We start from the raw sequence: 27,995 nt of genomic DNA, 5'->3' as shown, positions 1-27,995 counted from the left end.
ACTAGAATTTATTATAATTATTCACTTTATTTACGTATATCCGTTGCGCTCCGTATATCAGTTTTTATTTTATTAAACTATCAATAATTATCAGCCAGAAAAATTACATCTATAAAAAGAAATAAATATTTTTTTAACTTACTATTAAAATTTCGGATATTTTTTAATACTTTTGCGTATACATTGGTATTAATTCTCGAGTATACATTTTAATGGTATGTGGGTATCGTATAATGTCATCGTATAATGTCGTTTCTTAAAATGATATCTTACAAAGATCATATCTTTAATACTGCTTAAAATAACCGCAGATGGAGTCATTCCACAAAATGAGCAATGAGCATAATGCCTCTCACAATGATTACAAAATATAATCTTTGCAAAATACCAATAAGTACATAATAAAAATTATATACAATTTATCTTATGACAGCAATAAGGTAAACCGGGCATTTCCGGACATTGTGTTTGTGCATAAATGAAACAAATAATTCATGAAGTAAACTTGCCCTAGAATGTCTGAGATTAATCACAGATTAACTGTTGCGGTTAGTAAGTTGATGAAATGCCCCGTTTCCTTCACTCTTAAACTAAAAAAACTAGTATGGCTGCCTTAAATAGAAATAAACAACAAACATTGAAACAATTCATCCCGACAAACTAATTAGGTATGTAGTATTATATTTTTATACAATTGCTTCTTTAAATAAATACATAACTTTTTTCTGTTTTGGACGGTATCTCTATAGTTTTGTGTTTTATAAAATATTCTTATGTCTATTTCTCTTATTTCAGTCATGTTGGGCCTTATGTCTGAAGAACTTATTTTATTATTATTACAGCGAATGAAAATAAACACTGCTTTTGATATAATCTCGAGTTCCTTGCTCACCTTTACGACATACTTCACACAAGGATACAAGGATTTCATTAAAGGTAAGCATGCATCTATTGGTTTCATACGTCCAAAGGGATTTTCATAAATGTGCGGAGAAACGGCGTCGGCAATGCCGATGAAATGGACGCACTTGTGTGATTTTCTATACGAAGAATACTGAAAGCGATGCGTCCATTGCGTACGATACCGAAAGATGGACGCTTAACTTAATTCTTCAGACAAAGACCATTGGGAAGAAAACCGAAAAGAACCATTTTAAAGGTCACAACCGGCATTGAAAAATTGACAAAACTTTTTTCAAACTCAAAGTTTTTTAAGTCAAGCATAAAGAAAAATACAAACAAGTTTCTTTTCTAAGTAAATTTCCGTTTGTATAAATAGGTATGTATTAAAAATTTAAAATAGTGAGGTATGGATTACGTATACATGTTTCTAAACTACGGTTATCTTATAACTAATTTTATATGGTATACTGTTCAGTATGAGTTAAAACATTTTTTTCATTTAGGCTCAATAACCTAACTTGTGACATGGTTTACCGTCATGGCATTTTTTTCCTTCATGCAAAAGTTTTGCAGAACTCTTCTCGACTAGGTTTTTTTATCCAACTAATTTTTGAATTTAAGTTTTGAAACATCCTGTACATGTGCCTTTGAGTAATAATAATAAATATTAGGAAGAGAGCGTTATGGCTGAATTATAGGACTTTTGGTTAAGTTTATTTTGCATGCAACATTTTGAGCTTTGCCCGTGTAAAAATTCCAACGATCATAATCTCAAAGCATTGTGATTTTATTCTAGTAAAGCAACATTGCACGGGACGTTTCCGGGTGGTAAAGCCACAATGCATGACACTTTTTCTTAGTAAAGCTACAATGCACGGGACACTTCCGCCGGTAACGCTAACAACTCATGACACGTTACCCTGGTAAAGCAGATGCACAGGACGTTTCCGGGCGGTAAAGCCTCAATGCATGGGCTTCACTGGCGGGTAAGATTTATGTTCTCGAGAGTCCTCGCTATGGTTTGTATCTTGTTCTGCGTCGCTCGGGTCCGCGTTTTCGTCTTCGTCGTCGGATGACTCTAGGAGGCCTGCGAATGAGGCTGCGGTTAGGTAATCAGTCTGTTCTACTGAAGGCTGACTATGATAGTAAAAGTTTTTGTTTGCATACATTTTATTTTCGGCTTCGCAAGAAGGCGACACTTTGTGTATGATAAACCCTAAATGCTGCCCTAAATGTAACTGGCCCTCTCGAATGGAAGCTTTATGCAAATCCCCCCCTAAAGTCTAAACTAAACTGCCATCCTAAGCTTGGACACTGCGGGTTGGTGGGTTAACACACCTAGATTATGATGTTCCATACCTAGTTTACGTAAACTATGAGTAAAAACCTTTTCGATACTTTAATATTGGTTTAAAATTGACGTTGAACTTCAACTTAAACTCGTGCGTATAGAGTCGAAACTTTGTGTGATTCAAATTCAATTTTAACCTTGTTGTAAATTTAATCTAATTTAATCTGTCGTGCGAGCGTGTATTTTTCCAGTGAAGCGGCTTTTAGGTACACCATCGGTATAGAATCTCATCTAACATAATAAATAATGATGTGTGCTTACCAGCAGTGAACTGTGGGTTGGTGAGCGCGTCGGGCCAGTACCTCTTGCTGATCGACGAGCCGTTCTTGCTCTTCTTGCCACCTGCAATAGGAGCTAATTTTTAAATCAAAGATAATTCATGGTAGGCTTATTTGTCAGCTTAATATTTTTTTTGCATATACCAAACCTTTGATATTTTCTATATTGGGTATAAATGCCTGCTTTTGGCTCACTCCAAAAACAAATCGACATCTTTACGTTACGCTTATGTGCTGAGACCCTTAGCCATTAACAATTTCCAAATACGTTTCCAGCTTATGCACAACTCCCTCTGGCTAGGTACTAGAAGCATAGCTTTATATGTATAAATTTGCAATAATAAGTTGATGGAGTATCTGAATAAATATGTTGTGGTGTGGTGGTGGTGTTTCTGTACCTGGCTTGTCGGAGCAGTCGAGCATGGGCTGCAGGATGCGGCGCCGCGCGTTTATGAACCAGTTGTTCACCTGCGGACATGCATTTATTGTCATTACATTGTATTACATACAGTAACAGTACATATAACGTGACTAGGGTAGTGTAGAACGCCCTCTGGCTAAGTTAGGTGCTTACCACTTGAAAAAGATTGCTGATTGTATGCGTAAACGTAAAGCGTTTGAGATCGCATCCAATTGTTATAGGCAGAAGTGACGAAGCATGTTGCCTAATTTGGTATAGTGAGTAGAAGGCCTTGTTATACTCACTAGACTAGACTCGACGCTAGGTGCTTACCTGAAGAAGTGTAAGTCTGGTTTGCGCCGCCAGGGTGCGCTTCTCTTCTTCTGTCGGGTACGGATGCTGAAATGAAACAAATATGCACGTTATTTATTTTACTATGCTTATGTTGTGTGTCTTACAACTTACTAGTGGGTAAAAAATTATCAGTGTTCAATATAACGGACATACCTATTTTTTTGCATTATCAAGGGACAGTCCTATGATTAAAGTTCCTCAGTATATCGGACATATTGACCTGGCAACACCAAAGGGGAGTCTTTACCCTGGGGGTGGGTTATACTTTTTGCTGTTTTATACTTACAGTGAGGCGCTGTTCAGCCATAGAGCTGCGACATAACCTATCACTGTCTGGCCCTAGGCCATCAAGTAGAGACCGCAACACACCCAATTTTGATGGCTGTCTAGCCAGGCAGAGGTGCGATATTACCCTTCTCTTGCGGCCCCCTTTCCCTCTGTTAGGGGCGGCAATAACTGTACGTACAACAAGATGCTATAAATGCCAGAGGCACACCGCACAACAGTACCCTTAATTTGCCTCCCTCCGTGTGTCGGGGGCGGCGAGTGCGTACTTACAACAAAATGCAGGACCACTGTCGCGCTTATAAAAAAATGGCTAGCTAAGAGGAGAGTAGAAATGAGAAGCCAGGGTTCAGCTTGACACAAATTTATTTATAGGTCAACGTGTGGGTTAGGCCTACACTACACCTAGAGCCAGTGGTCACCGTGTGGGGCTGCCGCGATAGTGGGGACAAGAACAAAAGACCGCTTCGCTGTCTAGGGATGGGAACGCGTCGATAATTTGAAGAATTATCGACGCGAAGATTAAGTTATCGATAAAGTCGATACTTTTAAAAAGGGAATTTACAATTAAATTATGAAGTTATTTACTAATATGTAAGTTATTTATTTAGAAGAAATAAATAACGTTACATTACCCCCCTTTCTGCCCAAGGATTTTGACCTCCTAAAAGTCAAAATCCGCAGCTTAACTAATACTTCTTCATAACTAAAAGAAACTACATACACATTCATACTTCTCTTGCAAAAATCTTTCATACTTTCAATCATAATAGGCCTTATCATAGATTTAGAGAATAATAAGGCCACCTTTCATTCAAAGAGGCAGCAAATATAATAATTTGCTAACTCAAGCAGAATCATTATTCATGAAGAAAATATTCTAAAGTGAGGGTACAATTGAGAGTGGTGCCTTCCTTGCACTGCTCACTCGACTTGACACAGTCAATATATTGTTTATTTTGTTAATTTTTAAATAACAGCTTAATTAAAATGTCACCGTTTACCCACAGTCAAACCAAAAATATTGGTTTTGTGGGAATTCTTCTGTACCCTATGTATCACTGCAATGTTTATAAATAAATAAATAAATAAAATAAATTATAAAAGAAAGTTAACGATTTTAAGTCAATAAATTTAAAACAAGGGATATAGGGTAGATGTCAATTATATTAAATAGTTAATAAAAAAATTATCCTATCCGAAAGTCTAAACCTAAAGCGAACAGCGTCATTTTTAACACTACTATGTGATCAGATCTACTTAACTCATTGATTCCGTTCCGTTACAAAATCAATTAAAGTAGACAGTTTTTGCTCAAGTACACAGTAAATTACATAAGCAAAGCATAAAAGATGCAGCTGAAAAGAAAATGCAACTATTGTACTGTGTCAAACAATAAAATTTAAAGGTAACAATCAAATAAATATTTTTAAAAGTAAAATATTATCGATATCAAAAGTTTTGAATGAACTACAGCACTAGATTAAAAAACACAGTACCACAGTTACGAGGTGTAGCGGGAATAAAATAAATTGACGAAAAGAAGTCTTTACAAGTTGCACGCACACAAAACAAGCCACGTTACCAACCAAGAAATGACTGACCGTTAGAACCACGTGGAGGGCGCCAGTGTCGCGCTTATGAAAAATGGCTAGCTAAGAGGAGAGTAGAAATGAGAAGCCAGGGTTCAGCTTGACACAAATTTATTTATAGGTCAACGTGTGGGTTAGGCCTACACTACACGATCAGTCAGTTTTCAGTTGGCACGGATAGGGACTCCCCTGAGTCGAAGAGTATCGGCGTGGAATCCCGATAACGCGACCGGCGTGGAAGTCCTCTTCTCCAGTGGCCAGGTAGGTAGGCAGGCGGGTCACGTGGCCGTTGCGTGCGCGTGGCGTGTAGCTCGGCTGCGCGGCGTGGTCAGCAACACGGAGGTAGGGGGTTGCCGAACCAGCACGTAGAGGGCGAGCCGTAGAAGCCACGTAGGTGAACCGCGGAGTCGGTAAACCGTACCGTGGAGTCGGTAAACCGTACCGTGGACGTAAGCGTGGACCTTGGAGTAGTAGCGTGGACCTTGGACCCCGATATTGGGGAAGACACACACACGATACCACTGGTAATGTCTAGGTCATTCGACACTTTAGAGCGGGCTAGGCACCTAGAGGACTGCCGTGAGGTAGGGTCACGCGCAGTCGATGCCGTAGCCCGTGGACGAATGATGGAGAGCCAGTGGTCACCGTGTGGGGCTGCCGCGATAGTGGGGACAAGAACAAAAGACCGCTTCGCTGTCTAGGGATGGGAACGCGTCGATAATTTGAAGAATTATCGACGCGAAGATTAAGTTATCGATAAAGTCGATACTTTTAAAAAGGGAATTTACAATTAAATTATGAAGTTATTTACTAATATGTAAGTTATTTATTTAGAAGAAATAAATAACGTTACACCACCCAGAGGCACAACAGCATCCTTCACTTGCCGCCCCCTATCAGTCTCTGTCAGGGCGCCCCCTCTCCGTCTGTTGGGGGCGGCGGCGAGTGTGTACTTACGACGAGGTGTTGGAACAGCCAGGCGCGCATGGCCTGCGTGGCGTGGCGCGGCAGCACCCCGCGCTTGCCGCCCTCCTCGCCGTCTGATGGGGGCGGGGAGCCGGAGGAGCAGGAGTTGTTGGAGTTCGTGCCTGGAATGGGGACGGTTGATTTGTTACTAAAAATATTGTTGAGATACAAAGCGTTTCGGCTGTAATAAATATAAAAAATAATGTTTTCATACTATTAGCTCGGTCGCAACTATTTATTTTATTTATTTAAATAAAGAACGCCAGCTTGCCAATTTGTTAAAGAAGAAATAAAGAAAAACTACTAAGAGAAAAATAATTATACCAAGGCAACCGTCAGAAGGAGCTGAAATGGTACCCATGTAAGTAATACTTTCTACAATGTGTAGGTTTCATCCTGATTGAGATAGGTCGACAATATATATTCCATGCAGGTATTTTATGTAATAACTTGAATAACGAGACCTTTGCCCAGCAGTGGGACACGAGAGGTTGAGAAAAAACTTGCATCAGAAAACAGTTGCTTACCTGTGAAAGAGTCGTTGGAGAGCAGCCCGACGCCGATCTGGCTGATGGGGGTCGTGCCCGGCACCACCACCGGCGCTGGAACCAGACAAATACGTTTATTTAAGTATAGGTTTTAATTACAAATACAAATACAAATAATTTATTTACCAAATCAGATACATAATTGGAATAAACAAAAATCTTAAATAAAAAATCTCAACAATAATCGTAGGGTACTTTGAATTTACTCCAGTGGTAATTACTTTTGAACTCTGCACTAGGCGAACCTGTATCGCAGAGATCGTTTTCCGTATCTCGAGTGCCATGGACGGAGCGGGCGGTCATGATCACTATGCCATGGAAGGGAATTAAAGTGTGGATCACAAATGGACTTGACAATATATCATTCTAATTGTGTACCTAATGCCCAGTTTTTAAGCTATAATAGCAAGCTAGCACTTCTGGCTTTGTAAAGATCAAACTATCTTAATTTGTAATACCCTAGGTAGTACGTACTAAGTAGTAAGAGGCAGATAAATCTGACCCCCCTCAGAAGCATTATTACTATGAGAGGGGGTCAGGTTTCTCTGCACTTGACCGTACAGTAAGTTTCGTAATTAAAAACTCTTTTGATGCAGAAGGCATCATTTGTCATTGACGGTCAACTTCATAAGTAGCTACTCGTACGATACACATTTGAAAAGGTGATTATTGCATTGGTTGAATGATTACGTTTAGTGTACTCATGATTGTACTCACGCGGCTCGGCGCTGGGCGGCGCGTACACGGGCGGCGCGTAGGCGGGGAAGGCGGGCGGCGCGGGCGACTGCAAGTGTTAGCACTGTACTCACTTATCTACACTTCTTTACTGTTGTCATTATAATTACACATGGATAGAAAATACAGGGTGTTGATTGGCGTCTCAATAGAAAGTTGACAAAGAAATGTTGTTTAGAATGTCACAGCCATCTGACCCTAAACTAGGCAGAGTTTTAATAATTATGTGTGTCAGACAGCTTCTTATTTTTTGTGAATCAGTGAAAAAATACTACCTAGATTAGGAGGTTTTTCACCGTGGCCTGGTTAGTAAGATTAGCCAGTCTGATTCGTTGTCAGTTGCTGACTGCCTGAGGGTCTTGTTGTGCAGTGTGCATCCCAGTAATACATTAATTTTAACTTCAAATTATTTTATACTATAACAAAGTAAAGTGCTCAACTAACCTGGTATTGAGGGGAATTAGAAGTACTGGAGTGGTCGTCCAGAGTTCCGGACAGGTTGTTATTGCTCTCCACTCCGCCTGAAACGTATAACATAACACTTTTTACAAACAGTCACAAGTCACAGAAAGAAAATAAAAATAGGTGAAAGTTTACAAATACCAACCGACAGTGGAAAGGCAAATTTTACCAAGCGACATTTTTGGTTTTCCACCGTTGAAATGCATTTCGTGGGTGAAACTTTTCGAGCTCTATGGTCAGTCCGGGATGTAGTGGACACAATCTACAGCAAATGTAACACAGTGTACAGTAAATGTAATGTTAGGTTCATCAGCCCTCAGCAGTCTACTGTTGGCTGTGATCTACATGCTTGAACCCGTCTTTCCTTCTAGAATCTAGACAACCCACCAGCTCGCTAAGGCCCGGGTCTCCTATTTTCGCCGTAGGTCGCGTCCAGCGTCATGCCGTAGGCCGCGTCACGATGCTCACTACGTCTACGCGCTAACGTCGGCGTGTGAGGGAGACCGCATCAGTACATTTCTATAGTGAGCATCGTGACGTGGCTTACAGCGTGACGCTGGACGCGACCTACGGCGGAAATAGGAGACCCGGGCCTAACTGCCCAGAATGCGCCGGAGCCAGCGCTGAAGATCGCAGTACTAATCGACCTATTTTCACAACTACTGTTTCTACCCGCTTTGTCTAGTCCTACAGGTCAGAAACCCTAGGTTCTTATAGTCAGACACTGACCTCCGGAGTAGTCAGTCCGCAGCAGGTTCTCGCTCTGCATCTTGGTCTTGAGGCACGCGATGTAGCGCCCGCAGAAGTCGCGGCACAGCTCCTGCACCTTCTCCAGCTCCAACAGGTGGATGCGGAGCACCTGGAAGATTTGGGGAGTTCCGTTAGTTATATGCTGAGGAGAGTATTGGTTTTTATTAATAACAGAATCCAAAGTGAAAGGCACCTAAAACTCCATCCATTTGAAAGAAGAGCTTATTGATTCAGATTGGACCATTGTTATTTTAATGATGGAATCCAATATCGAATAAAACTGTCTTATGTAATTCACTAATCGTGTCGGTGACAAACACAAATCTGGAGTTTGTCACCGTGGTGACAGCGACAGGTGCTGATAGCCTTGGGTGCGCCCCATGTTTATAGTCACTCGAGGAGGCTCATTTCGATACGAATAGGCTGTTTTTATGGAACCCAAAGAGGAAAGCACCTGAAAAAACAATACTTTCCCAAGGAAAAGTGTCATCTATCTATAGAACCTAGGTTTCCACTGTAAATCCACCATATAGCATAATTACCTTAAGAATCCTGTCGCCGCACCAAGTCACCATCTACATCCTATCCTCGTCTCAGCCATCACTATCCCCATTCCCCGTCTCTCTCTCACCTGTATGCTCTTAATCATGAGCTCGTCGATCTCCGGATCATCCACCAGGAAGGGGCGGCGGTCCCTGCGCTGGTGCTGTACGAAGGCCTGCAGGTCCGCGCCGAACGCGTCAGCCGCGGGGGCCTCCGCGCCCGCCGTGGTACTATGTAGCCAGCGAGCGAGGGACTAAGATAGCATCCTATGCTATACAAAATCTTGCCGGATTGGCTATTTTTATGCGATCCATTAAGGAATGCGCCATAAACACCTGCGTTTGTTGAGGCAATGCCTTTCAAAAAGCCACTTTTTCATGGAATCCATGGGGAAAGCACCTGAAATGCCCACGTTTTAAAAGAAGTCCCGTCCAAAAAGGCTGTTTTTAATGGAATCTAAAGAGGATAGCGCATAAAAAACAATTTCCCCACTTTCTGGTAATGCCTTTTAAAGAAGCAGTTTTTCATGGAATCCAAGGAGAAAACACAAATAAGTAATCCATGCTTTTTCAATGAGAAGCTTGCTATAGAAAGATGGTTTCCACTGCAAAATCCACCAGAACGTATACTTACGTTAAGAATCCCGTTGCTTCACCAAGTCGCCACCTAAACATTCTATATTCGTCTCATCCACCACTATCCCCATTCCCTGTCTCTTTCTCACCTGTATGCTCTTAATCATGAGCTGTCTCCCTCTCACCTGTATGCTTTTAATCATGAGCTCGTCGATCTCCGGATCATCCACCAGGAAGGGGCGGCGGTCCCTGCGCTGGTGCTGCACGAAGGCCTGCAGGTCCGCGCCGAACGCGTCAGCCGCGGGGGCCTCCGCGCCCGCCGTGGCCTGCTCGCATCGCTCCAGCAGCAACGCCAGGAGAGGGAATAGCGGGTGTCTGGAAGAGTGTAAGATAAATTTACACCAACAGCCTAAGCCCTAAAGGACCAAAGTGTTCGACGTCGGTATGTGGATCGCCGAACTGAAGGGCTACAGATGTGACATAAGTTCTCCGTCGCGCTCGTTCTTGAGGCTGCGCGATGTGAGTGAGCGCGATGCAAAACTTATGTCACGTCTCAAATGCGATCGAATCAATGGCAATCACTAATGCTGGAATGGGGCTTATCACCGTAGTAAAAGGATTAGGCAGTTAATGTGGTGGTGGAAGGGGAGGCATTTTTATAATGATGATGTATTACATGACAGTAGTCCGCCTGTCGGCCTAAACGGAGCTGAATCGGCTTAGCCCATAGTTGTTTTTAGACCGTTTGTGAAAAAATGTGCTCGCTTTTTATGATGTGTCAAAAATTTTGATGATGAAAACACTCACTACGACCGAATGGTGTAGTGGTTAGTGACCCTGACTGCTATGCCGATTCCTGGCTGTGGCAGATAGTCAGTCTCCAAGAAGTTGCGAACTATTCTGCATTTAGCCTATATCATTACTCACTTGTAGACAGCCCGCTTGTCGGCCTCGAACTGCGCCTGGTCGGCGTCGGTGTCGGCGGCCGGCGCCGCGCCCCCGCCCCCCTGCATCGCGCCGCTCACGGCATACGACGCATCTGCGGACAACGAGAGAAGTGTTATAGGCTACATCCGCACAGGCAAGAGGTTTGCTTAACGCCTAGCGCCTGGCAAGCTGGCAAGTCACCAAGCGAGTAGCTTAGTCAAACGAACGTTCTAGAATCTTCGTGAACGGCCGCATTGATACACGCTACTAGCTAGGCGCCAAGCGTGCGATGTAGGGAGCCTTAGAGGAAGTGTGTGGAGACGGCATAAATCGCATGCTGTGCGTGGATTGGTAGCAAAGTTTTTACTAGCAATACGGAAAACGTAGCATTTGTTGTTGTTCGTTGTGTGTAACCACACAACGCTATGTGTGGTTACCACCAACGAACATTAGCAATAATAAAACCTTAACAATGACTCCGCAATACTCCGCATACACCGCAATCCCATGGTTTATTTTAACTGAAACATTTAAATTCACCGCTTATTCATCCTAGTATCCTAGGCATTCGTCAATCTCTCGTGAAGCGAAAATTTAAATTTTACTCCTGGCAACCCTACGACACAAACGTCAACCACCACGCAGTATGGCGGTCACGCGCGACCTTCCCTTCTTGTCCGCGATTATTGCCGTTTTATGCTAACAACACTTGATTTGTAAGCCAACAGCGATGTAATGCGGTGTAATTGCGATCCGATATTTGAGTGTGTATTTTATGTTGTCGGATTAGATAACTATACATTTATTATGAATATACTAGCTGTTCCCGCGAGCTTCGCTTCGCCTTAAAAAGTTTTCCTGTGGGAATTTCCGGGATAAAAATCAGCCTATGTGTTTTCAGGCTGTCAGCTAACACCATATTAAATTTCATTAAAATCGGTTCAGCCGTTTTGACGTGATGAAGTAACAAACATACACACATACTCACAAACTTTCGCCTTTATAATATTAAAGTAGGAAGTAGTATAAATTCTTAAGTATTTATTACGATTCATAACACCTTCTTGTCAAATTAGAAAGATCTAGCTAGGACCTAATGAGAGGCTTATATTCAGTTGCCCAGCAGTGGGCGTTTATATAAAGCGAGTCTTTGAATAAACAATATGCGAACAATATGGGGTGTGAGAACGAAAAAAAAACGTCATTTGAAATATAAGAGAATGTAGCCCTGATCTACGATAGCACATTTATCATGTGTATTACGATTACGTCTATTTTTATACGCTTCTTTAATCCATTTCAGTGTCTTTGGTACCTCATTGTCTATTAATAATAATGTCCTCCTAGCCGAATTTCGACCACGGCGGCGAAACCCCAATTGAGATCAGCCCTACGCAGGAGTAGATTATAGTGCCCAAGTGTGTGCGCAGTACACAGGAGCACTCTCTGTTCCATCACTCTCATAACCCAATGGGACGGATTGACCGACACGACTGGAGAGCTAGGCGCAGGACCGACTGCTTCACATGCCCATTCGACAACATGGATCGTTTCACTGTTACGGACATCAGGTGATCGGCCTTCTATGTCCTACCCAAACTTAGAACCACAATTTAGAAACACAAATTGAGGGTCCCACCTGGGAATCGAACCCGGGACCTCTGGGTCTTGAAGCGAAGCTTCTACCACTAGACCACAGAGGCAAGTACCTATTAACAAGTTGTCAAAGAGCTTAATTGGATTCTATTTGGCAAGGAGTTAGAGGATGCCGTGAAAGAATGCAACACAATAGCCTATGTACTTACTATTGTTAGAAATTGGCACAATGGTAGCGATTCATAGCGAAGTATTTAATAAATACAAACTGAAATTTAAACTAAACCCGACCGAGACCGAGTTACATATCGCCTACAACTGATTTCCCAAACGATCTGTAAATTAATGCAAAACGAGCACTTCAATGTCTAGTCCCCTTCGGCAATCTTGTCAAAGAAGCATCTACCCTCTAGTCAAAACGTGAAGTTGTTAAATCAAATTACTCATTAAAAGATTTTTCCACTCTGGCAACACTGGGATCGGCACGTTCAGAAATTTCACTAATTGCGAAAGAACGCTTCAGACCATGAGAGTTTTCGAACGCTCTTCAATTAAAAGATGGAAGCATGATTTTCGTAAAAAAAAACATTGAGTACCCACAGTGCCCAGCCCACGTAGGTATGTACTCTCAACTGTCAACTCACGTAGTATGAGTTTTTTACTTAAATAAACAAATTCCAAAACTTAAGGACCTTACCATAAAAACTTAGACAGGATTTAACAGCTGTTTAGCGCTGTCAAACGCCGACAAAATCTGTCAAATTTTGATTTAATCACTTTTTAAACAGTGTTTATAGTTTTTTGTGGTAGCACAGTAACTGATTTTTTGACAAGAAATGTGTCTGGTGTCTGTATGTTTTATATACCGATGGGTCCCACGTTCTTCTATAGGTAACCGTAATTTAAGAGAGCAAATTTTAAAACGTACCGCATGAAAAAAAACAGGGTTTTTTTGCCAGATCTTATTCGTTCCCCTAACCATTCTCCCATTAAGGACCCCTTTTAAAGCAGCATAGGTCTGAAGATTCCCCAAAACCGGCTGAAAACGACTGAAGCGGGGTATTTTATATCACTCTGCTGGCAACATTTGTGATGAATGTTCATTCTGTGTGCGGCCGGCTTTTAATATCTTTTTCTATTGTTATTTAAAGCGGGCAAATTTTTAAAGCTGCGTACAGAACGGCCAAACGAACGCCCAACGATGGATATTTAGAATACATAATATACAGGGCAGATTGCAGCAAGGAAGGTCAACGAAACCCGTTCGTTGGCGTTCGTTTGGCCGGTCTGTACGCAGCTTAAGAGGTAGTGGTGGTCTAGCGGATAAGATCTCAGCTCGCAATCGAGAGGCTGTGGGTTCGAATCCTGCCATGATTTTCCGGAAGCTGAAACGTTTCATGAACGATAGGGGCAAAATCCAACGTATGACGGACTATGCAGAGCTGCAGATACTTTTTAACCTAAGTGAAATAAGAATAAGATAGCAGAGGTGCATCACAGGATTCGATACTATTTTCGAAACTACACTAAGGGTCACTTTTACCAAACGCTAAACGTATGCCGTCTTCTGCAACATTGAAGTAGGTACATTTAACAGAGCATCAGGATATTACCAACTAAAATCGGTAAGTAATAACAATTTTCATCCAATTTTAAATTAAATCTTTAAAAATATTGGGATCGTTTGTTGTCGGCATTTTGTGAGTGGAACTTTTTCATTGCCCGGCAGTTTATATTTATTTATTTATTTATTTATTTATTTTATTTTAGGAAAACTTACAGCACAATTTAAAGGTATAACAATAGAATGAGCAGTAAAAGGCCTTTTACAAGTTTCCACTGATAGAAATAACTTAATAATATTTACGCTAATACAAAGTAGCAAACTAAAGTAGGTACATTAACATATTATCTACGCCTAATCAAACGTACTAAACTGTATATATGTAAAGCTACAAAGATGTTTAATAACAATTACACTGTAAAATTATATTATTCATAAACTCTTAGACATCAAAAAAGGTACAACTTAGAATATTTCTCGCCTTATTAATGCTTGTATTAAATATATCAATGTCCAAATTATTCGATACGTGGTTAAAGTTGTTGCAAGCACGCCATAGATACGAATTCTGTCGGTAATTGGTAGACACCGTGGTGTTACTGAAAGTCGGATTGAAGCGACGGGAACGATTCGGAACATAAAATTTTAATTTTTCCAATAATTGAGGACAATCAATTATATGGTAGCTTGGACCGAACTGTAGTTACATAAACACAAATTAAAGGGATACTGACTAAGATCTACTTATCTTTCTCTACCGCATCAGCAAACAAAAGGCAGAGAGTATACCAGGAGTACCAGGGCTGCAGAGCCATTCAGGAGCTAATTCTCGTCAAGTTTGCGAATAAACGCGACAAACATTGTTTGTAGATGCGTATCTTTCAAATTATAATGTTTGGGGAGTTTCCCCGTTTTGGTTGTCAGCCTTTAGTTACTGTTTGTATTGTTATGGTGGAATTGTTAATCTAAAAGTTTTCTTAGAATGTAGCTTCCTAAATTTCAGTGTTTTCTTTAAACCATGGTCATAGTTAGTCATTGAGTTATACCCTACTATCATAGGTATACAAAATACTCTATTTTTTATACGAAAAGGAAAAAAATACTTATAATTATGGCACCTGTATTTGTCTGTTGCCACCGATCCTTTGTGTCCAAACATATCAGTTTCAGGCATAGACAGTACATATATACTAAGTCTATGGTTTCAGGTAACTTTATATCCGTGTTTAAAATTTACCTACTACGGCTCGAAAATTTAGAATTTACTTCGAGTTTTTGCCCTATCGAGCCCTTACTGTACCGGAGCTAAATAATTCCGCCTGCACCGCCAGAGATCTGGAAACGTCTATTTTCTGTAGACACCCGGTGTGTCGTTAACGAGTGTCGACTGTAGGGACGGGACACCGTTGGAGCGATTTATCGATATTATAGGTGCATACGGAAACAATCCGATAAGCTAAAATAAATTTGAAAGATACAAGGATTTTTGGACTTTACAACTCTTACTAAAATAGTAGACAGGTACTACGATAAATTACATAACAACTAAGTATATTATATTATTGCCTACTACTTGCTTTATAATTATCGAAATCAAAGCAGATATAAGTTTCTAGGTACATCATGCAGCAAGCGTGATGCATATACCTATACCTATATACAGTAATCCAAAAGGCGGTACTAATTTTGTAATTAGCTCTTATGTATGTACAATACTTGAGAAGAGAAGATGATTATGTTACAAAGAAAGTGTTGGAAATGAGACCCGAAGGAAGGCGTAAGAGAGGAAGAACGAGAAAGACATGGCTTGATTGCGTGAAAGAAAATATGAGAGAGTGTAGAGTGAATGAGGATATGACAGAGGATAGGTTAAAATTGGCGTGACATGACGAACAAAGCCGACCCTAAATAAGGATAAGGCAAGGAAGAAGAAGAAGAGTATGTACAATACTTCTTTTGGTGTTCAGAATGATGAGATGAGCTTATCCCTTTTAAGCTTACTATAATATTTGCACCACCCGTAAGTATATAAGTAAGTAATGATTAGACAGGAGATGAAGTCATTAGTTTATTATGATTCAACAAATTACTGGCTAAGTATAATATTTTTAACAAGAAAAAGCAAAATAAGTAAGAAAGGAAATTTATACAGAAAAGACGCTAAGAGTTCCCTTAACCCAACCTTATTTAATAATTTAATAAACCAGGCAGCACGGTTTACAGCCAAATTGCTTAATATACTTTAACTAAGGCCGAGGGAATCGCGCGAAAATATATCCTGCGTGAAATAAGGTAGCCTAGCTACAAATGCCTATATACAAACTTTATTTAAACAAATGCATTGATTTCATAAAGTGTTCATCTAAAATATTTGTCCCAAGTTTAAAACCTAATGAACATTTATATAAGTACTTAAAATAACCTACACCAAATCAAGAAACTTCATCTTTTATAATATCTAAGGTAAAACGTTAATCACATAGTGTAGCGTGTAGAGGTACAGAAAGAAACAAATTTAAAACTATCGATAGTTTATTTCCATCCCTACTCAATAAAGTCTCTCATCCTCGAAGCTAGATAAGTTCCCTATTTGAATGCGTCGCGCGTTCGACCAGCTCGGCTTCGAATTTTGAATATTTACAACAATACATACACCTACCGCGTGCTGGCTGAAAAGAAAACGCGCGATTTATAGAAACCGCCATTATGAAAAAGAAATCGCAGCCAACATGGCGGCGGAATTTGGCGCGAAATCGCGGTTTGGCAATAAAATACACTTTTATATTGGTTTTGTTATCTACAAGAATATTCGAGTTGCTTCCTTTTGTACGAGTATTGACGGTAAGAACTAGTTATTTTACAATTGAAGTTTGTTGCAAGTTTACTCTAGTTTCGGTTTATTGTATTTTGAGTGAAAATTAGTAAGATAAGTACTTACATTATATTCAAAAAGTCTATTCCCAGCAACCAACGCAGGGGGTAAGTAGAAGTACACTAATGGTTGTTATAATAACCTATAAACACAGGAAAAAAACGAAACCCATGTATACCAAACCAATACAATTAAAATACCAGAACAAAGTAGCCCGGAAGCACACTAAATGGTAATAATGGATCATACGCGTTACAGATGTATAACTGTTTGGGGTTCCTTGGGAAATTAAGGAAATAAAAATAACATACTGGAGAGCTTCAAATTGTACTCTTACTCATCCCGTCCCGGTCCCTATCGCCAAATAAATGATTGACTGACCCATTTAGAAACTATACTTAGGTTACATTATTATAATCATACAATGTGACGACCGAATGACGAAGTTGTTAGTGACCCTGACTACTGAGCCGAAAGTCCCGGGTTCGATTCCCGGCCGGGGCAGATATTTGTTCTCGGGTCTTGGATGTGCCCGTAAAATGGCAATAGGCCCGCCCCCTATTACATTGGGACTAACATAAACACTGGCGAAAAGTGGGTGCAGCAATGCACCTCTGCCTACCCCGCAAGGGAGTTAGTACAAGGTGTGAGTGTTTGAAATATCTATCTATCATACAATGTGTTTCTTTTTCAACGTTCAATGAAACTTTTGAATGAGAATACGAAAGGAAATCGTCAGCGCTAAAGAACAAGTACTAACTACAGAACCCGAAACCAAAACTACCACCATTTTGAAAAAACTCAACACCTCAGCCTTTAATTAACAACTCCCTATGATTCGTGTAAACACACTTCGTTTGGTTGTTCTCTTATTTAGAGCGTTTCGCACTGTAAGTAGTCGGTAAATACAAATATTACCTATAATAGGGAAACTAACCCTTTAAGGTAAGGCCACCTATCGGTAAGTATCGTACGTCTCGCACCAAAAGTATTGTACAAACATTATGTAGAAACGGCGGTGGAGCCGTCGGCAATGCCGATGAAGAATTTTTATAAATACAAAGAATGCGATTTATGCGATGCGTCCGTTGTGTACGATGCCGGAAAGTGGAATATACCTATGTTAACGGATTTGACTACATAGTTTTACACATTATTTAATTGGAACACCAAAATGAATTGGAAATATCCCATTGAATTGGAAAAATAACTATGTAAAAACCGGCCAAGTGCGAGTCGGGCTCGCGCACAAAGGGTTCCGTAGCAGCAAATATAATAAACTTTAAGTCAACCTATCTCAAAAACTATAAGAGATACTTTGATCAAACCAAAAATCGTTGAAAGAGTTAATTAGCATGCATCACCTCTATTTTTTTTAGAATTTTATACCCCGTAGTTATAAAAATAGAGGGGGGGGGACATACTTTTTACGACTTTGAGAGCTGATATCTCAAAAACCGTTCACTTTAAGAAAAATGTTTTTTAGAAAACTTTATATCATTTTAAAAGACCTTTCCATTGATACCCCACACGGGTATGTACATCGAAAAAAAAAATTTCATCCCTCAGTTACATGTATGGGGGGCCCCACCCCCAATTCTTTTTTTTACTATTTAGTGTCATATTTTTGTAGCGGTTCATACAACACATATTCCCATCAAATTTCATCACTGTAGTACTTATAGTTTCCGAGTAAATCGGCTGTGACAGACGGACAGACGGACTGACGGACAGACGGACATGACGAAACTATAAGGGTTCCGTTTTTGCCATTTTGGCTACGGAACCCTAAAAAGGGGTTCAATGTTATTCGATTGTATCAAAATCCATAAAAAACTTTATTTATAGTTTTTTATAACTGTAAAGCAGTTTCAGTCGTCAAGATCTTATAAGAATAGATAAATGTTAATGGCCGCTTCGACGCCAAGGGTTTTATTTAAACTTGTGACATCAAACTTTTTCGCTTTATTTCATTTTCACAGGATTTCTAATTTTAAATGCAACAACGCGATTCAACTTTTTATTTAATGTTTTAATTCCTAATCTACGTAACGTGTAGTGGTTTGGTATTGGTACCTAACCTATTTACTGAAATTAATGTATAACGTTTCGTGTCAATATCACTTTAGTTTTCCACCAACCAAGGGTTGGCTGGAAGAAATTGCTTCTTGGCAATAAGCCCGCCTTTGTGTACTTCTTACTTTTTTGTCTTCATGTATAATATGCCTGTGTAAGTATGTTTTGTGTATACAATAAAGTGTCTATAAATAAATTAATTAAGTAACCTTTTTAAGTCCATTACAATTCACAAAAAAGTCACCATCGACAAGAAGCCAGCCAGCCACGTTTATTTTTTTACTTTAGTTAACTGCAATCGGAAGCAATCCAAATTCAAATTTGGAAATGGAACGAAAAGGGACGTTTGAATCAGCAGGCACCCTCACTGTCGAAGGGGGAAAAGTCAAAGAAAAGTTTTTTCGCGTCATGCTTTTGCACTATCCATATGGGACCTTGTTTAACTATGCATATCAAGGGGCTATATAATTAATGTCAATTTTTGTATAAAAGTAGGTGCTTTCATAGAAATATTTTTATCTAGGTACATAAAATTTATTTAATAGGTTTTTATACAAGTACATTTTTAACCATATCTCGATTCTTAATATATTATCTAAAATCAGCATTTATTACCTTACTGTATGATTATAATTTATGAACATAAATATGACTTAATTAAAGCAATTATATTGAGATAATATCAATAAAAACTCTTCAGTAGAAAATTGCAATCGTTTGATAGAAATATGGATGACAGTCTGGCCAGTCTGGACACTTTTTTCAGAATGAAATGACGTTTAGATAAACAACAATCTATCTACAAAAAAAACAAAATTCAACAATGAAAAAACCTACCTTTAAAAATATAGCATGATTTTATACCACAGCAAACACAACAATAAAAATAAATCTCCGGGCTAGAACAAATCCGACAAATCGAGTTAAATGTCATCACCCTTACATTTGGGTGTTGTTGACACCTTGTCTGCAAACCGACTACGACCTACGACAAAACTAATAAGAAAGTAGCAAAAATTGTGTTGTCGGGATTAGCAATTCTACAAAAATATATAATGATAGTCTATTGAGGTTTATTTTTGTCTATATGTGTAGGTATTTGGGTAAGTAAGAAAATTTATAAATACTTCAATCAAAACCAATGGTAGCCATTCTAAAGATATCAATGTGACTGATAAATTAGACAACTATATATTTTTAAAACTGAAATAAGACTCCTACACAGTATTTTATAAACAGTAGCGTCAACAAAATCCATATTTCTGCAAACGTTGATCTGTTATTCCAACAAAGAGACTCGCACTGCTCGAATTAGTCGTGAGCAAGTTCCAGGTTTCGGCTATTTTTTTTTACTAATCTTATTCCCTAAAAAAAATAAAAAAATCCAAAAAAGTTTAATAAAAGTTATTAATGCTATCCCAATTTTGCTGTACTTATACACTCACGGGCAAAGAAACAGTTCCACGTACAAAATGCAGACACCAAATGGCGTATTTTTTTTTTAAACATTTACCTAATAGGAAATTTGAACAAAATATTTATGTTTTAGTTGGTAATATTCTGATGCCCCGATAAATACACTTAAATATTGAAGAAGGCGTCATTAAGTTACTTTTTTTCGATTCTGTGTAAATTGGTGATTTTCTGAATTGAACTTTTTCATTGCCCGTGAGTGTATTTCTAGGTGAAGCTGGGCTGGACAGCGTCCCACTACGTTTTCCTGTTTGTGTTTCCACTCAATCGTCGACCTAAATCGACTGTCTTTCGTTTCTTCCGATACGACCGAACCATTGTCACTTGAGGTCGCAATTTTCGGTAACCTTACTTCACTGACAAATTAGAATCAGAGAAAATTTTGAGGTTAGCTTTTTTTGTAGCGCCCAACTATAAATTAAAGCCGCCAATGGACAACATTTCATTTTCTTTACCCTATATTTTTATTAGCTATTCGGAAAGTTTATAGAAAATTAGTGGACCCGTATTTTTTTATTTTGTATATACATTAATTTTTGCATGTTATTTTTAACTTTAAAGTTAATTATTTTAAAACCGGAAGTGATTTCACATATTAGGCTCAATTTTTATTTTTGTCTATAGCCTGAGTCTCGAAAAAAAACATAAATGACACTGACAAGTGACATTTAAACTTTGTTTACATGCCAACCAACAAATGGGTCATTTTCAAATGACGTTGATATTTCTGATGATGGAAAGTAGGTACTTATCATGTAAAAAAATAAGCAGAAGCATTTTTTCAACTGTGTAGGCGGTGGCATGCTCTGGGACATATTATATAGAGGTCATCTCTTAATAATAAATAAAAAAAATAGTCAGAAAGTGTCAGAACAGAATTAATGAAAATGACCCAAATAAACAACAACGTCACGATAAAACGTCAACGTCAATCAAAAATGAAAGTGACAGTTACTTTGTTTTTAAATCTATGGGCTCTGATCATCAAAATGCATCGCACCTGATGCATGACGTCATCAGCACTTTTTTACTATTTTATGATTTTCTCGAAAATGATACATCCAAAAAATACAAAAACATTTTTTTTGTGACCTTTAGAGCTAAATCTCGAAATGGTTTTCGATTTATAGCAGCTTTAGTTTTTTGAAATGTTGTCCATTATTGTTAGTAAACACTAAATAAGTAATTTGTTTTGTGTAACTTCAGTTTGAATTTTTTATTTTTGTACAATAATAAATATAACCTATCTATAATTTACAATACAACTTACGAAAATAATCAAACGATACACGCGACGAACGCACCATAGCCGAAAAACGGAGCATCCCTACGCGATAGGCTGAATGCAGGACGCCTACTCAATATTTGAGCAGATGTGCTCGTGGGGCGTCGGGCGAAAATGTTATTTTTATGCGACCCACATGGAAATGTCGATGGAACCCTCCGTAGGGGTGGCTGTAGCGGTATATCGATGAGACTAAGATTAAAATGAAGGTGGTGTGTTAATTTATGTTTTGTTGATTTTATTACCTTTTTGATTCAGCTATATGTTAGGCCTTATTTGTGACCTTTTTTGAACATTATGTAATAGCTAGTACGTTTATACGTAAGTACATTAAATTGGTACGAATACCTATTAATATCAGCTGTATCAATTTATTATCTTATGATGAAGAAATACGTAGTTTCAATCAATTCATGCTCATTTTTTATTTGGTTTTAAAACTTACTTTTGAACCTTTTCCTTTTAAATGTATGTGTTGTTTCTGTGTGTGTTAGAAATAAATGAATTTTCTTTCTTTCTTTATAATATGTTGCAAATTTGGGTGGACTGACTCTCTGATTAAAGTTTTGGTTACTAATTTGTGAACGCAGGTACTCGTACGTACTACTATTAACATTTGAAGGATTTCTAACCTCAATTTTAATATCAATAAATTATCGACATCACTCATCCCATCCCTATACCGACGTTTACCCTTTCGGCGCACAATTCTACCCAGCATCTACAGGCAAATTCGAATTTGTTTCTTAATACGGGCCCCTCTCTATTATTTAACAAATATTACCATAAATTCCTCCAAAGGTTTCCACGCAGCTGGGATCTCGACCATCGATGTTTTTTTTTTGTTTTTTCCGCTGAAAATTACTGGATTTCTGTTCTTTCTCTGCTAAATTAGGGTTCGGAGTGTCGAAATGGTAGCTACGTTTTTTTCGGTTCAGTAATGTAGTTAAGTAAGCTTTGATTAATTTATATTCTTAATCATAATCTAGATGGTGGGCCTATTTCCGGTAAGACATAACGGGACCTAAGGTAGGCAGAAAAATTATACAATCTAAACAATAAATACCTCGGTGATTTTTATGTACCTAATGTAAAATAAATGTTTAGTGAAAATGTAAACTTCACATACACCTATTTTCAAAAACATCATCATCATCTCGTTTTCTCCCAATGAACGAAGGGTTTATGGACAAATATGGCGGATTGGTGGACAGTAAACAACAGATAAAATCTATTTGGTGGCTTGCAAATCAACTCTGTAATTACTGACTGAATTCAGCGACGTTTTTGCAAATACTTAATAATAACGATTTCGTGCACAATTTCGTGATACATCGTTCATCGTTGCTCAATCTCTAACACCAAAAGATTAAGTGCCAATTTCGCTATAGTCGGTTAGAGCATAACCAGGTACTATTGGTTGACTTTTGACTCATCTGTCAAGAATTCAGTATGGAGATGACGTATAATTGAACAACCAATACCTGGTTACGGTTTAACCGACTATTGTGAAGTTGGAGCTAAACCACCGCAGTTGGTGACACATTCCGTAATCTACATCGACGTCTGAGGCCTCATCTTTTCTGCCTCAACGTGTTTCCAGTCCATTAATAATTGGTCCTGTTATCTTCAGGCTCAGTGCCGGCTGGCTGGTCTATCCAGTGACCAAAGGTCTATCTAGATCAATCAGGCATCTTATAACCATAATTTTCAGTTTATAAATAGATTACCTACTTACTAACTTTTTTGGTTTGCTTAGGAAATGACGGTGAAAGCAAAATTATCATAATCGGGAAGTTTTGTGTCAATTTCTTCATGGTGGTTAGAATCATATTGCGCAGGGTAAAAGAAAAAATATTTTTGAGTTTGTGACCTTTCATTACCTATAACCATATTACAAAGCTTTTTCAATATCGCCCAGCCGGCCCTGCCTCACCTTCACAAGAACTTTCATACTTTGAAGAACTTTTTACATGTTTTTTACCTTTTCACTTTAGATTCCAGACTTGACTAGTTTTTGTGTGTTAAATTAATTTGTCTATTGCTATAATGAAATCATTTCTTCCATGACTTTTCTACACCACAAGTCTTTTAGTATAAATATACCTAATCTTTTCTGAAATTGCGCCGTTATTATTACAATCCCAGCACCGCCTGCATTTGATGCCTTTTCCGTAGCCGACAGAGTATAAAATAACCTGAAAACAATTGCCAAACCCAACAAACTAGCAGACGAGGGCAATAAATAACACCTTGCACTGTCCTTACCAATTTCTGAGACGAACAGCCCGTAAATCCTGGCTTTACATTATTAAACCTCTGTCCATAACTTGCACGACGCCAATTATTTCGCCGGTCGAGGCGTCACTTGCCAGTAATGGCGTCCTCTCCCGCCTTTTTCGCTGTCAAAGCGGTTTTTTCGCGGGAACGGCAAGAATTTTCGTTCGGTCGCTTTCTGCATCGTAGATGGAATATTTAAGTGAAATCCGAGATTGTATTTTTGTGTTTTAACACGTGAATTCGGTGTGGAATACAAATTGTGGGTGGTAGTGTTCTTTATGTATTGATATTGTGTTGCCTGCTGATGATAATGTCGGACGGCAAATATTTCAATGAATGAATACTGAAATAATGTAAACCTTATTAAGATAAGAACCATTTCTCAACAATAAGGACCTTTCCATTACCTTTACCTCAAGAGCGGTGGTAGCTCAGTCAGGTAAGCGACCACTTCTCACGCCAGAGATGCGGGTTCGAATCCCGGCGCTGACATGTACTTACCAATGAGTTCTTTGAATTTAAATAGGTACCATGTATACCATGGCTCTTACGGTGAAGGAAAACATCGTGAGGAAACCTGCATATCTAGATTTAGCACATGTAGATATGTGAACCTGTATACATATATGGGTGAAATGGTCCAAGCCTAGAAAGGCAGTGTAGACCTAGGGGATATGCACAAAGGTTCCATTCCAGAGAGCCAGGTGCAGGTACTAACACTCCCACAGAGAATATACCTAATAGAATAGAATACCTTTACCTTTCCATAAAACTGTTTATTTATTTATTTACTAATATTGTACAACATTACAGAAAAAACTAATTCGTTATACAAATTAAACTATCACTAATAAAACATACAGAACATAAAACATGTTATACAGAGGTACTGTATAGAGGCAGTTTTACTTATGCTGCATCCAAAGTATGGAATGATTTGCCCCTTCTAACTAGAGAAGAAGGGATTTACCCTTAACTCATACAAAAGAAAATTAAATCTAAGTATATATATTTTTTACTAACTAAAGAATGATAAGCACGATTTAGCATACCAATAAGTAAAAGTTTTTTATGTGTACCTTATATTTATGATATTTAATTTACCACAGTATATATATACCTACTTTCCTACCATCTAGTTTACTATATATTATTCTCCTATGGAGAAATATATCATCACTAAATGTAACTACCTAGTACTTATTTAAGTTCAGTAATTATTCTGTGGTTCAGTTAAAAAGTAAAGGGGCCGACTGAAAATCTGCGTTTTTGATGTTGTAGTTAAACAACAGACCACAAAGCTGAGTCTGCTCCTTATGCCATACAAGTTTATATAATGCCATTAAAAATAAATTAATTTGTATTTTTATATAGCAAGTATTTTATAACAGATAAGTTAGTTTATGCCTGAATTTCCGTGTATTTTTTTAAATGGCAATCAATACTTTTTAAGTTCAGTTAACCTTATGATTTGATTTGAAGAATATTTTCTGTTTTTAAGAGTTGCTCTATTTTGAAACAAAATTGCATTTTTTTATAAAACAAAATAAAACCTATGCTTTTGTAAATATAATCTACGAAAAAAATCTTTGTTTTTCTATGAGGTACAAGGGCATAGGCATACTTTCATCAACCTGTTTGGTTTGAATCATGACTTACAGGGCACCCTGTATATTCAAACAAAGAACTAAGAAGATTTTCACAAGACATTCAAAATGATGAAGTAAATAGCTACTCTATACTTTCAAATCCTTTTCTAAGTATTTATTGGAACAAAATATTGATTTACTGATGCGTGAATATGTGCATGAAAAAGACAATCTATACTGATTGTTTCTATGTATCAATAAAATATAATTTTATTTGTCTATCTTCCACCCTGGAGTCTTAGGATCAATTTGTTTGCGCAGAGGCATACATATCTCTTTTGCTAATTGTACAGGGCAGGATTTGAATCCCCGACCTCTCAATTGAAAGACAGGATCTTATCCTTTTATATTATCCATAGGTGATGCTTATTCTAAGCTTAGTTAAGTAAAGGTGGCAGACTGAAAACCAGCGTTGTCATGTTGTAGTTTCACAACAAGTAACGTCACTGAATCTACTCCTTTTGCCATACAAATGCATAGTTTAATAATAATAATAATTAATTCATTTATTCGAGTAACAAGACTCAGAATACCATTAGATAACTTGACTCCTGTATTTCTGTACATCTTCATATGTATTTTTTGTGGCAATAAATACATTTTCATTTATCTGTTCACCAATACAGCTCTTTGCATTCTACCATCTTTAATATTAATATTAAATATTTTATTTCAAATAAGCTAGCAAGGAAAATCCAGGATGTTGATGGATATTTCTATCTTCCGTTCACCTTTCTCCACAAATTTACTATGTTTTCTAACACTTGCAATGCAAAAGATGATTACAAATAAGCATGCTTTTCATTCTAACTAATTCTAACTAATATTATAAATGCGAAAGTAACTGTGTCTGTCTGTCTGTCTGTCTGTTACTCTTTCACGCCAAAACTACTGAACGGATTTGAATGAAATTTGGTATACATACGGTCTAGACCCTGGGAAAGAACATAGGCTACTTTTTATCCCGGAATTCCCACGGGAAAACTTTTTAAGGCGAAGCAAAAGCGCGCGGGAACAGCTAGTTCATAATACAGCTACCGTATCACCACCAATACATTAGCAATTATGTATCGAGCAATGCTGCTAGCATTAAGTTCACCTTTGTACCAATTAACTCTGTGCGATAAAGAGACTCGAAAGGAGCCTTGCCATATGCCTGTATCTTATACAAATGTGTCTGATACACCCTGGGCAGTCAGTGACCAACTTATTTGAATGGCTGATCACTTTACTGATTAAGCACCAAACTGACTTTTTCTTATTATGCATGTCAGTAAAAAAAAAAACAATTATCTATGAGAACTAGGTTTTTTACTAGGTATGGTGAAAGAATAAGGGAACCACTGCCCTCAAGATGACCCACTAACCAACCAGAGCATTAAAAAATACTAACAAAACAAAATACTTGTAAAGAAACGCGGGGAACCTATATATTGTTATATGTAAAATACTTTTAAAAAAATATGGATAAATAAACAAAGAAGTAGGTACTCACTTTCTTTCTGAATGTACCTAGCTAACTGCACAGCACTCACTAAAAATACATGAAAAATACTAATATTATAAAAATTAGATTTATATTTTTATAATAAAATAATAATCAATTCATACAAAAGAAAGAAAACAATAACAAATATTTTTGACATTTCGAAAGCAATGCTGCCAATAGAAGAATAAAATAGTAATTAATAGTTCATAGTCGGCAACAGAAAAAAATCGATTACTACATTACGCAATCAAAATATTTTATGGTGAAAATAAACATAACGTAGCGCAATGACTTTTAAACCACGTGGAGCTCCAAGGTCGAATTTATGTTTTCAACTTGTCAAGCGCGGCGTGTGATAAATTAATTCTACGAGCCGTTAAAGAAACCCATACTGTTATTTCAGACCCTAAGTTTTGGTTCATAAGGTTCATTTTGCTCTGATCAATATGGCCACGCATAGTCGCCAACCCAGGCAATATATCTTAGGCCGTATACTGGCCGTGACAGTTCGTAAACAAACTGGAGCTACCGCAACAAAGGGTAAGTGCCTTTTAAACGGCAAATACCACGCTTTTTATCGAATGTGAACCTGCGCGATTACTTGCAAAAGGTCCTTTTTCTGCATGGCGTCACAAATCGAAAATATGCTATATTGATACATATTTAAATAAATTATAGCTATAATTTTACTTAAACTCACCAGCTGGTTCCGAGATGTAAATGAAGAGATAGACAGAATCATCTGTGCATCTTGCATATATCGATCACTCCCTTGCAGTTCTCTCAAAAACACTAGGAGCAGACGAGAAAAAAAGAACGAGGTTAAAGCCAAAAATCGGCAAACCGCACAGAAATCAATCACACATCACTCGAATCGTATACAATTTTAACCGATTTGTATAGCAGTCGGGTCCACTGTGAGTTGTAAGCGAAGCACAGACGTAAAATATGATTCACAATCAAAATAAAAATAGACTTGTAGACGATGCGTCGACGACCGCGCCGCTGTCTGTCTGCTGTGTTGTCAATATTCGTCAAAACG

General features: G+C 38.2%; 1 protein-coding gene across 1 annotated transcript; it reads right to left on the bottom strand.

The window, feature by feature from the left end:
• Positions 1 to 117: 117 nt before the first annotated feature.
• Positions 118 to 27,995, bottom strand: LOC105398256 (homeobox protein PKNOX2). Its single transcript, XM_048632012.1, has 12 exons — positions 27,654 to 27,995; positions 10,670 to 10,781; positions 9,928 to 10,117; positions 8,604 to 8,733; positions 7,857 to 7,933; positions 7,395 to 7,461; positions 6,657 to 6,731; positions 6,121 to 6,251; positions 3,266 to 3,331; positions 2,931 to 3,000; positions 2,516 to 2,596; positions 118 to 1,990 (listed from the first exon to the last, which is right to left on the bottom strand). The coding sequence occupies exons 2-12, from the start codon at positions 10,753 to 10,755 to the stop codon at positions 1,866 to 1,868; spliced, it is 1,098 nt and encodes a 365-aa protein (XP_048487969.1). The 5' UTR covers positions 10,756 to 10,781; positions 27,654 to 27,995; the 3' UTR covers positions 118 to 1,865.

Source organism: Plutella xylostella, chromosome 30 (genome assembly GCF_932276165.1).
Source record: "Plutella xylostella chromosome 30, ilPluXylo3.1, whole genome shotgun sequence".
Taxonomy (NCBI): domain Eukaryota; kingdom Metazoa; phylum Arthropoda; class Insecta; order Lepidoptera; family Plutellidae; genus Plutella; species Plutella xylostella.
The sequence above is the reverse complement of the archived record's forward strand: the minus strand, read 5'-3'. Positions and strand labels throughout refer to the sequence as shown.